Raw genomic sequence first — 11,493 nt, forward strand, 5'->3', positions numbered from 1 at the left:
ACTGATTTGGGAGGGCGTGGTTGGTTCTGGTTGTGTTTCGCAACCCAAAAATTTCGTGTCTGTTCTGTATCATATAAACCCTACCCTAAGACTTACTGGGACTGGTTTTTTCATCAGTTCGGGAAATCATCGAAATGTTTCAATATGATATTTGAAATAACACTATCATCGAAATATCACAAAATAAATAATGTGTAAGTCAAATTACAGTGTACCCAATATACTTGCTGAAGAGGTTAAATAGTAAGGAAGAGTAAATAAGGTACCTACATTAATGAGATTAAAAACTTATAGTTGTCCATTTCATTTGTAATCGTAAATGCTTTCTAGATTTTGCAGTCATAACATCATGAGAAGAATTCATAAACCGTGAAATGTTGTAGGTTTTGTTTTTGAATTTATTTAGGGATTTCTGTTTCCACATCTGGCTCACGGCCATTTAAGCTGAAGCGCTTTTTCAGACTTCTCCATCTCATTTTCGCTCCGTCTTTTACCCAGTTGCCCGTACGTACAGCTTTGTAGTTGTAGATTCCGCGATGCATACGACGTTCCAGCTCATTGTCGTCCCTATGAAGTAACTTGCGTTCTTGCTCATCACCGGAGATTTCACTGCTCAATGTTTCAGCATCTTGGTCATCAATGACCTGAGACCCTCTCTTGTTTTCTTTCTTGCTTTGTCTAGCAACATTTGACTGGTTTAAAGATTGAGTATGATTATTATTTTGGCTTGCTGCTTGACCAAGTGAGATGAATTCTCGTTCAAAAATCTTTTCGTCAGGGTTTAAATCACGAGTAGGGCCATCTGTAGTTTGCGAATTAAATTCATTGTTCTCAAGCGTAACGGTCTGTTCTACTCCGTTCGCTTGATTTGAGTTCGACGGTGCTAACAGGTTTGGGTTTTCCTCACTTTCATTTTCGGTATTTTCATCCGCTGTTTCCATAGTACTAACTCTTGATGCAGGATGCTCATCCTCATGACAAGGTAAATTGTCATATAAAGGATTACTCATGTCCTTCACGTATCCTTTTCGCGCTCCTTGAGAACGCAAGCTCATATACGTCTCAAAAGTGGCGCTATCATCATCACTACTAATTAATCTTTCGTGAGCAACACCTAAACCACGTTGAAAGCTCAGAGTAGTCGTCAAATAACCGATAATTTCGAGCTTTGAATACTTGTCTGGATCGTTAATGTTAATCATGTTCTGCAAGACGTGCGCAGGTTTGGCACTAAAAAAGATGGGAATACGCACAGTCGTTTCTTCGTTGTCCACAAGATCCACAAGCCATAGGATTGCAAAAACATTGCTTTTCCTGCGAAGATGATTTCGAAATTCAAAAACTAACGGCGTGCTATAACGGTTTTTGAGAGGCATACTCAAATTATCGCTACGAACATCCCAAGCAACTTTTTCCGGAGAATCCGAGTTGGTATATTTTGCGGTACCTTTTAGCACGCCAACATGAATTCTTACATAAGAGAAGTTAACCTTTGAGACACTGTGGATACCTTCAGCAATCAAGCGCCTATCAATAAATACAAGGGTACCAATATCCCATCCCAATAAATTTCGAGGGATTTGAAGTTTTACACTTCGGAATAAAATGGATAAACGAATGCTACCGAATCCAATTCCTCCTTCAATCGGATACCATTTGGTGAGTTGGGAAAAGCTCGTCAACGTTTTAGCAATTGGCATGTTTACAGTACCCAGAATAGAATCATGTTCACGAAGTCGAAAATTTCGAACAGTAAAAGAAATAGTCGTGCTTCTCCAGTCCCTAATAAATTTTTCACTTCCAGCATTATAGATGGGATTTGAGGAATAAACCTTTGTTCTTGTTTTATAAACCAGACTATCATTTATATCAACACAAACATATGAAGAAGGTAAGTCTGTACCTTCTTCTGACTTCGTATCTCCTACCTGCTGAGGTGTAGTATTGTTGTAAGCTCCTTTGACCTTTCCGTATGTACCTTTAGGATGAGTGATTTCTAGGTTAACCGCCTGATGAATGATGAATGACAATATGCCGCTTGGGTACTCTGAATCTGGAGCTGTGTGAACAACGGCGTCCTCTTCTTTTGTACTCAGAGTCCCTTGAGGATTCTGGAAAGTAGGATCTTCTCGGAGAAAGCGGGGAATGGAAACATCATGTCCACCAGTTCTCAACTCTTCTCTAAAATCTGCTTTCGGAAAGTAAGCAATTGAATAATATATATGTCCAGGAAGAGACGTCTCCTCACTAATGCCAGTAAGTTCATCGCAGCGATCAATAGTTTTTTCCGGATTCTGCAGCAAAGTATGCAACTCAATTTTGGTACGTCCTACCACATCATCAGGACTAAAGCGATCACTGTCCCAAAGTTCAACGGAGACTTTTTCACCCGCTTTAATATGTTCCGGGAACACGGCAATTATAGCATGCTCATTCCAAACAGGATTCAAATCTTGTTTTACGACTCGAGTACAAAATAATGGTTTGCCAAACTTAAAATAACTGATGGTGATATAGGCATCGGAAAGTCCATTGACATCCTGTTTGCTTAAACCCTCCGCCTTCTGAATATGAATGTGAATGACCCCAATGGCACTGGTTTCCTTTTTTATGCCGTCACCTAGGAGTATTTTTGACGTATCTATGGTCATATTCTTTGGACTGACATACTCATTGGCCGCAGCTGCTATGGAGTCATTAACGAATTTGGAAATCAAAGGAAGTCCGAGAACGTTAAGACCGTTTTCGGCAACGGGAACTGCAGCAACATGAATTTGTGGAAGGCCCATCAGGGAAAAGGTAACATTCTTCAAGAAAGGAATCTCAGGCATGAGCTCACAACGAAGACGAATTCTGGCTACGAAACCTTTAATTTCAACCCAGATGGGGAGAGGGATACCAACGGTGCCTTTTATACCAGGATAAAAAACAATGCGCATATGTAGATTGGAAGCACGAGCTGTTGTAGAAGTACTTTCGATAGGCATCGCATGGTAAGCGACACAAACTTCGAGATTGTAATATCTTTTTGCTTTCTGCTCTGGTTCATCTTTGTGTTCATCTTTGGGTTGTTGATGATCTTTAAAAGTGTGCTGGGTTTCGTCGGCGGGTAACGAACGAATAGAGATAACACGGACTGGATGAGAACCCTGGCTAAAAGATGCGATTCGGACGTTTTCAATAAAAGAAGGGATGGAAGCTTCCATAACATCTTCGATTTGGTCGATGATGGAGGAGAAAATTTCTGGGTTAATGAGACCCCAGATTTTTCCTAAAAAATCATTCATCCATTCGGCACTTTCAGGTATGAGATTGAGACGGGCATATTCACCGCGTTTCTGTTCAGCGCCCCATTCGGCGGCCTGAGCAACAGTGCGAACGTGTTCCATCCATAAAAAAATGCAAGACGCGGCGGTGATGGGAAAGATGGTGGAAAGAATAATGGAGTGGGAAATAATCCAAGTGATAATTAGGGTAAAAAGAAAAGAAAACAGGGTGTAGTGATTTGTTTTTTGCTTAATCTCTTTTGAAACGTACGAAAGATCGACGGCCGGCGTAGGAAAGAAAAGAATATTGGTTTTCTCATCGCTAATGGGGACATCTCGAGTAATATCATCATGTGCCTCTGGTGGTGCAAGGTCGTCTTGGTGTTGTTTGTAGGTAGATTGAGACTGATTTGGGCTCAAATAAGGCTCTTGGCTGGCGGATAACCCAGATTGAATGTTTTGGTTGGGTACAGTGTAGCTGGGATTTTCATAAGCTTTTTGGCTACCAAATTTAATATCAGAGATCTCAACGTTCCGCTGAGTGATAGGATCAAACAGTTCTTCTTGTGTGGATTCCTTTCGATGCTTTTCAGCCTTTTGTTTTTCTCGTACGTCCGCACGTTCTTTTCTTTCACGAAAGAACCTTGGGATAGTAGGGATAGGACGACGAGAAGAGTAGGGATCACCTGCTGGGATACGCTCATGTTCTTCTTCGTGGGTGGCCATGATAAATGTCCTCAAATCTTCTTCAATGAATCAAATGCACTTGTCAGTCTTCCAAAAAAATCGGCAATAAATATTCGGATATAGAAGTAAATATAGATTCACAATGAAATAATACAAACTGATCTCAAGCAATACGAACAGTAAAAAGCAGGTATTAAAACAGAAATTTCGCTTTATTAGTTTTTCGAAATCTTTTGCATATATCTAGTGAGACGAAAAGGGTCTGAAGGTTACTTGTAAACGGCAGTGCTAAGCGTTTGGTAACAGGTGAATAGATGAATAACAGTTAGTTAATATTCTATTTACTTGGTATGCTCAGCCAACGTATACACTGAAGTTAAGCAATCGATGAAATTGGAATCATCGAATTGATGCTGCACTAAATTGCGTCAAGTAAAGTTCCTTCATATTTACGTACGGTTTGATTAAATGTTGCGGTCATTTTTACGTAAACCTGTTTTGGCATTCAAGTTTGTTGAGCCGAGTCGCTTAATAGTAGTCTAAATTCGACTATGAGAATTCCACCTTCAAGTAAATAAATGAATTTTTAGAGGGATAAAGAATGAAAAGTCGAGATGATCAAAGAAAGGCAAGATGTATACTAGAGGCAAGCAAAGGTTCGTCCTTCTGATAGGAAAGGTATTAGCTCAAGAATATAGGGATGGTGTAGCTCCTATGAAGAACGCTGATAGACATGACAAAACCAAAGCTAACGAAAAAAAAAAAATAAAAAAAATAAAAAAAGTAGTTGTAATAATTTTCAATTGACCAGATAAGGTAGCTTGTTTTAACTAAAGAAAAAGTATTCATTAGTAATGAATTACTCTCGTCTTCAATTGGCATCGTTTGCCAACAAATTCTCCTCACTAAAACAGCTTCTCTAGGGCATACTTGCTTATTACCAATTAGGAGGCCATGTATATCCTAGCCAATCCTTCTCCTTTCGTGGAACTACAGGAGACCAAATTTCGTCCTTGGGCACATACTCTTTGGGTGGAAAGTCCCAGCTCATCCGAAATCCAACTAGTAGCTGAGATTTCGAGCCATTATGCCTTTCACGTTGGGTAATACCAACCGACGTCGGTGAATTGGTTTTGTAAGTCGGTACCATACTGCAAAAAGACGAATCCATGGTCCCGGCACTCTCGAATAGTTGCGGAAATAATAGTACGCCTGCTTCATAGGATTTAATCCTTAGACCACGAGCTGTCTTGGATTTTACGCCCTTTCCTTCCATCGTCCCCCATGCCGGTTTGCTCAGATTGGCACTTGTCACTAGTGCCCATCGAATCCTGTCGCCCGATTCACTTAAACGAAGGTACGTTTTAATGTGCGGTGCAATTCGTTCTCTTCCAGCTTTCATTGATCCCCACTTGTGCAAATTATGTTTTTGTCGCAGATCCTCGACTTGCTCCATACTTGTCTTTCCTAATATGTTAAAGTGAATGGATGATCCAGACTGCCATCCCAACATCGACTGTTGAATTTGATTCACCGTTGGAAAAATAAACTTCCATTGTTTCCTCTTGCAGCAAAAAGCTTCCATTAATTCCTCTAAGTATTCCTGCTTGGAGCCAAACGATCCCATGGAGCTGCATTGTGAAACACAGACATCCGTGTCAAAAAATTCTTCACCTTTTTCTTTTTCCTTTTTTTCAACCTCTCCAAGTACATGCTTGAGTCTTCCAAGTCCCCATTGCGATTCCTTGTCACCCATAAACTTTCCGGGTACAGACCCGAGAAAAACAGCGCGGACATTTGAAAAATCATATTTTTCTAGTTTATTAATAAGTTCCTTTGTATGATTATAATTCCGTAGATAATCCAGAAAATCTTTTTGAAACTGCTGCCCTACTTGAGTCATTTCGCTTTCTAGTGGGCTTTCGTCTTCGGTTTCGGCATCGACGTCCACAACTTCTACTTGTTTTTGTTCTTCCTGCTTCACCTTTTTTCTTAATGATCCTTCTTCGCCATTAGTAGTTCCATGCTCTAGATGTATTCCTCCTAACTTGGGAAACAACAGCGGTGTCTTGTAAATAGCCTGGGACATTCCGATCCAGTCGGGCTCAACCATGTTAGCTGTATGAATCACAATTTGACATGATTCATCCTCAAAAAAATTCACCATAATTTTGGAATGATGAGTTCCCCACATGGGTACATACACGCTGTATAAGTGGACTTGAAGAGGACAATGCTCCTTTTGAGCAGTCAGTCTCGCCAAGCTATCTGACTTTCTGTCATATCCATGAGTGATTCGTATATCAACCGTCCGAAAAACCTTGGGATGGATATTTTCAAGGATGAAATTTAAGTCTACACAAAAGTTGAATTGCCATGTCTGCTTCAATTGGGGGCTCCCAATCAATTGCTTTAAGGATAAACAATGTACATTATCTTCTTTTGGTAAAGACGATATTTGGTTCAAATAGATTGGAGAGTCGATAGTTTGGATACTTTCTTCTGGTAGCCCTTTTCTTTTGTCAGAACCCAACCTTGACATTGTTTCACCGTTTGTATAAAGGGGTTGTTGGTTTTCTTCTTCTTAAGTCGTTGATAATGGTATGAATGTTGGGTAGAAAAAGAATATGTTATTAACAAGTCGTCCTCAAAACACGGTTTACGAGCAAAAATGAAACTATCATGAAAAAATCAAAATTCTTTAGCAACTTTTTTTTGGATATGTTTAGGATATGTATTGCTAAAGCCAAAAAAAGGAACAGTATTCAGTTATGGCATGGAGCAGTTTTGGAAGGAATATTTTGTCCTGACTTCTCATTTTGATGTTCAATATTTGAATAATAATTTTATTGCTTACACCAGGAAATTAAAAGTTAGTTAAATTTGTTCCGTTATGTGTTATTTTTGAGAATTGGGAGTAGGTGTGTTTTTCATTTATATGAAGGTTTACTGCTCTATGCTTTTCCTTTTTTTTGTGACAATAATACAAAAATGCAATTCAGAAAAGTCAACGGCGGCCGTGCGGAGTTTGCCTCTGACGCTTTCCTTTTGCGACAGACACTGGTAAAAAAAATTAATGAAAGTCTAAAGAGTATATAACTCAATACTAAGATTCGTATACAACAGAATTAGAAAAGAAACCCGAGAAAATAACATATGGCATGGCATGCTATGATCCTCGTATGTCATATGTTGAAAAGATGAAGACGAATTGATCCGATTTTATGATGAAGCACACTTTTTTTCCAATTTAATACATTTTTTTAAGTTGGGGGTTAAAATACTCTTCGTCTTCGGAATCGTCGTATACAAGTTCACTTCTAGAAGCAAGGCCGACAGTTGGTCGTCCACGCATACGCTGTCGTTTGCTTCTCCGAATTCCATAACCAGCGTTTGAGCTTCGTATACGCATTTTAGCGACAAAGATTCTCCAAGTATCCCTTCGATATGTGTGATACAAAAGTAACATGAGTATGATGCCCAAGAAGATACTAGGAACAGCTATAGCTGCCTTCAAATTACGCTTAGGTGCATAAAATTCTTGGTCTTCCATGTACAGCTCATGAGGGTCTAAGGATTTTACCAGAGTGATATTAGGACCTGACACGAATGTAGCATTTCCCTCGTTGTTTGTTATAAGGTTAACAGTCATGTTCTGAACAAAGTCATCATGCAGCCATTTATCGCTTGCTTTTATACTAATCTCTCCTAAACAATTGTGTTAGTGATTCGCCGATCGTTATAATAATTGATGTTCAACAGTCATACCATCTTTATTTTTTATTTTCTTGTCAATAGCAATTAAGCCAGAATGATTCTGATACGACAAAACAAGCCGCAATTCATCCACCCCAAAATAATAAGGATCCCAACTCACCCTATAGGGCTTTCCTTTAACCCAACGAGAGTCAGGAGTAGGAAAGCAAATAGGCATATTACTTTGAAAATATTTTTGAGGATGGCAATTGTAATAGGCGTCTGTAGGTAGCCCCTTATAAGTCCTGTAAGGCTGATACATAGTTGTTTCTGTTCCTACAACATGTGTACCACTAGTGATCGTGTATACCTTTGTGGCAGTCGCTCCAGGAGGAAGTGCTTCAGACTTACTTGTAGCTAATCGTATTAGTATTCAGTTCAGAAAAGCCATAATTTTTCCTAAAATCGACAGACAATTGAGACTCATAATCAGCAAGACATACCGGTAGCCGCATAGCAGTAATGAACAAAGTAAGCCAAAATAGAACAAATGGAAATCAGATTCTTCATTACGAAAATATTTTATAATTAACCCAGATTCCTTCACGCATAAAATTGCGATGTTTTGGTTGAGGATTCAACAAAACTCCTAAACAACTGGCTTTCAATTAAGAAACCTGCAATGAAAACAAAATAGTTAAGTTAATAATTATAAGGAAAGAAGTATGGTTTGCAGAAAAAAAAAAGTATATGTTTTCAAATCGTTCTGTTTTCTGCTCAGTGGTAAGTTCCGAGTAGGAAGTAAAATCAGCTACATATGTAACAACAGCGACCTTTTCTGTTTCAGGTAAATAAATATGTCCATAATTTATTCTTTATACTTATACAATCTTTTAATTAAACATTCTCGTTTTGCAACAGCTATCTTTGTTTACAAAATTTTGTTAGGAACATTCTATAGCACAAAACTCGAGGCATTCAGTACTTTACGATTACTGAAATGAAAACATTAGTAAATAAAGACAAGAGAAACAAGTACTTGCATGTATCCGCGAGATATTTTTCAATCAATAAGTTTGTTCAGAACAGTTAATACAAAAGAAAGGAGGCACATGGATTTGAAGCGTGAAAATAGTAATCCATTTCTCGGTTTTTTTCCTTTTTCCTCTTTCCTCCATAGAACCTTTTCAATGCACACTTTTTGTAGACTCCTTTTTGTTTGTTTACCAAATACCGAATAACTGTTAACCGCACAAAAAAACTTAACACAGTGTTATGAGGATACCTACACCTTCAAAGATGGCATATTGGTCTGTTCCATCTGGAGAGTTGAATTTCTGCAGCAGAAAAAGTACAGAGGTTAAGATACAGTATTTTCAATGGAACCAAAATGGCTTCTTTCTCGAGTACCGGATGAAAAGAGTCGGTTTGAAATTGAGTTGGAATTTGTCCAAATGCTGTCGAATCCTTGGTATTTGAATTTCCTTGCTCAGCATAAATACTTCGAGGACGAAACATTTTTGCAGTATTTAGAATACTTGGAATATTGGAGAGAACCTGACTATGTAAAGTTTATCATTTATCCCACCTGCTTGCATATGTTGACTCTCTTAAAAAACCCACAATTTCGCATCGATATATCTCGAGCAGACTTGTCTAAGCAGGTGAACGACGAAATGTATTATGAATGGCTGGCAAAAGGTGGTTATCAAATTCCCAATCCCAACCCAGATTCATTAACGGCAACTGGTACGAAAGTAGAAGATCCTTGAAAGACCTTGATGAATGTATTGAGCTTTTCTTCAGTTCCTTTCTGTTTCATATTTAAGTTTTAATCATAAAGAGAACAAACCATTTACTAAACGCAATTCTTGTTTGCTTACGTACGAATAGAAATGATTGTTCGAGTTGTTTAAAGCATTCTCTTTTCATTTGCCAGTAGCAAAGCGGCAATTATAAAAACAGATAGATTAATTTCTTTCCATAAAATGATTTATTTATCATAACCGCCATAGCTTTCATAAATTAAACGTTTAATTATTGCCCTGTTGTTGCAGACGTTTTTCTAAAAGTACAAATGCCTGTAACTGAGGAGGTAATTCTTGTAGCGAGCTTTTTTCCTCTAATGAGACACTTTCCAGTTCCTTGGGGAGAGTCAAATGTTTTTCTAAAAAACTTCGTTTCGCCTTCCGCCGAGCTTGGTTGTATTCCTCCAAGTCATCAGCAAACACATCCCAGACGCAAATGGAACAGCCACTCTGACAGCAATTTAATGGTTCCTCTGGTTTGGGAGGAACTCGGATGCCGTTATACACGTGGCTAACGTTTCCAATTGAATATGTACGCAACGAAGCAGGGCCTTCTTCAGCAGGTAAAAATGAAACATTTGCATCGGTATCCACATTTAAACTTGGTTGAGGTTGTTTAAGTAGCTCTTTGACCGTTAGCAAAAATTTTTATTTGTTCTCTTTTGCTTTCTTACGTTTATAAAACTTAAGGCTCGGCTTTATCAATGGCACCTCATGAATATGCCTTGAAGAGCAATTGAGAGTCCCCTTTCCTATCCATTTTGACGAATTAAACAATAAATTATGAGCATTAACCTTCATTGGCAAAAGTCTGACTCAATTCAGGAAACTTCCATCAGATTTACCTTCAGTGAGGTGGAAGGTACCACATCCTAGTCTTGCAATCTAAGTACATCCATAATTCTGTCTCAAAACCTAGCAACAATAAGAGAATTCTATACTATTTAGCCATATTGTAATTGCTTAAAATTTAAGTCTCAGCCATTGTGGCTTTTCTTTCTTGTTCCCTTTCGCGTTGTTTCTGTTTCATTCGCAACATCGTTAGTTCTTCGTAATCCATAGTACTTTTAGGTTTCTTTTCTTCAAACTCAGCCCTTTCCGATAAAGGTTTTAGCCATTGGGTATCCTTAATGACAGAAGGAGATTCTACTGTTACAGCAGAGTAAGCAGCATCCAGAGTATCAAAAACAAGAATTGCGTAAACATATTTTTTATCATCGTTAACAGTTTTTTGAATTATAACATCGTTAATTTGTCCAAATTTTGAGTAAAAAGAACGTAGGAAGGATTCATCCACTTGGTCGACATACTTTTTCTTCCAACGAACCTTTACAGATCGATCAAGGTCAGAAATGGACCGAGTTTTTACCGGGCTTGTTTCTCTTTTTCTCTTGTTTGAATCCTTGTCTTGAAACAGTCTCTCTTCACGGTCTCGTCGTAACCTAGCGCTTTGCTCTTGTAAAGAACGTAACTTTTCCCGTAAACGATTGTTCTCTTGATCTTTTTGTTTTTCAAAAAAATGAAATCCATCTTCTCTCTCCCGTAATTTCTCAGCCATGGTTTTCCTATTCAGATCAAATGCTTCTTCGCGTCTTTGACGAGCAAGCTTGGCTAATCGCTCAGCATCATATGCCTGACGCATTGTTGTATCTGTTAAAGCATTATAGGCTACTTGTAGCAAATGAAACTTGTCAGCAGCATGCGGATCATCTGGATTTTTGTCTGGATGGTACTTTAGAGATGTTTTCCTCCATGCACGATGAATGTCTGCATCTTGTGCATCTTCTGATAGTCCAAGAAGCTCATAATAATCAATTGTTTCTTCTTGTAATCCCATTTTTACCTAAATTTTATATTTTCGCCCTGGAAAGGCAAATGTCAAACCGTCAAGCTTTTACTCGTAGGAATGTTTATGTGTGTAGTATAACGAAGTGGTACAGTACGCAAATAAAGTACATCGTGATCGGTAAGGTACACTAATCTTATTTTGCAGCCTGTATGCCTTCAGAATACGATTATATATTTACATTATTATT

The 11,493-nt window shown here is 38.4% G+C and overlaps 6 protein-coding genes across 6 annotated transcripts; 1 reads left to right on the plus strand and 5 right to left on the minus strand.

Moving 5' to 3' along the window:
• Positions 1 to 12: 12 nt before the first annotated feature.
• Positions 13 to 4,368, minus strand: SPOG_03401 (C2 domain-containing protein). Its single transcript, XM_013169816.1, has one exon. It carries the CDS (start codon positions 3,990 to 3,992, stop codon positions 399 to 401), a length of 3,594 nt encoding a protein of 1,197 aa, XP_013025270.1. The 5' UTR covers positions 3,993 to 4,368; the 3' UTR covers positions 13 to 398.
• SPOG_03402 (tyrosyl-DNA phosphodiesterase Tdp1) lies at positions 4,302 to 6,563 on the minus strand. Its single transcript, XM_013169817.1, has one exon. The coding sequence runs from the start codon at positions 6,493 to 6,495 to the stop codon at positions 4,891 to 4,893; it is 1,605 nt and encodes a 534-aa protein (XP_013025271.1). The 5' UTR covers positions 6,496 to 6,563; the 3' UTR covers positions 4,302 to 4,890.
• Positions 6,564 to 6,811: 248 nt separating this feature from the next.
• Positions 6,812 to 8,457, minus strand: SPOG_03403 (uncharacterized protein). The gene is made up of 3 exons (XM_013169818.1): positions 8,153 to 8,457; positions 7,722 to 8,066; positions 6,812 to 7,661 (listed from the first exon to the last, which is right to left on the minus strand). Exons 1-3 carry the CDS (start codon positions 8,217 to 8,219, stop codon positions 7,204 to 7,206), a joined length of 870 nt encoding a protein of 289 aa, XP_013025272.1. The 5' UTR covers positions 8,220 to 8,457; the 3' UTR covers positions 6,812 to 7,203.
• A 405-nt stretch (positions 8,458 to 8,862) lies between these two features.
• Positions 8,863 to 9,660, plus strand: SPOG_03404 (mediator complex subunit Med31). The gene has a single exon (XM_013169819.1). The coding sequence runs from the start codon at positions 9,029 to 9,031 to the stop codon at positions 9,419 to 9,421; it is 393 nt and encodes a 130-aa protein (XP_013025273.1). The 5' UTR covers positions 8,863 to 9,028; the 3' UTR covers positions 9,422 to 9,660.
• A 22-nt stretch (positions 9,661 to 9,682) lies between these two features.
• SPOG_03405 (uncharacterized protein) lies at positions 9,683 to 10,258 on the minus strand (the record flags this gene model as incomplete). The annotated part of the gene is made up of 2 exons (XM_013169820.1): positions 9,683 to 10,083; positions 10,132 to 10,258. The coding sequence occupies 2 exons, from the start codon at positions 10,256 to 10,258 to the stop codon at positions 9,683 to 9,685; spliced, it is 528 nt and encodes a 175-aa protein (XP_013025274.1).
• A 169-nt stretch (positions 10,259 to 10,427) lies between these two features.
• On the minus strand, positions 10,428 to 11,294 carry SPOG_03406 (DNAJ domain-containing protein Cwf23; the record flags this gene model as incomplete). The annotated part of the gene is made up of 1 exon (XM_013169821.1): positions 10,428 to 11,294. One exon carries the CDS (start codon positions 11,292 to 11,294, stop codon positions 10,428 to 10,430), a length of 867 nt encoding a protein of 288 aa, XP_013025275.1.
• Positions 11,295 to 11,493: the final 199 nt, after the last annotated feature.

Source organism: Schizosaccharomyces cryophilus (assembly GCF_000004155.1).
Source record: "Schizosaccharomyces cryophilus OY26 unplaced genomic scaffold supercont4.7, whole genome shotgun sequence".
NCBI classification, from domain to species: domain Eukaryota; kingdom Fungi; phylum Ascomycota; class Schizosaccharomycetes; order Schizosaccharomycetales; family Schizosaccharomycetaceae; genus Schizosaccharomyces; species Schizosaccharomyces cryophilus.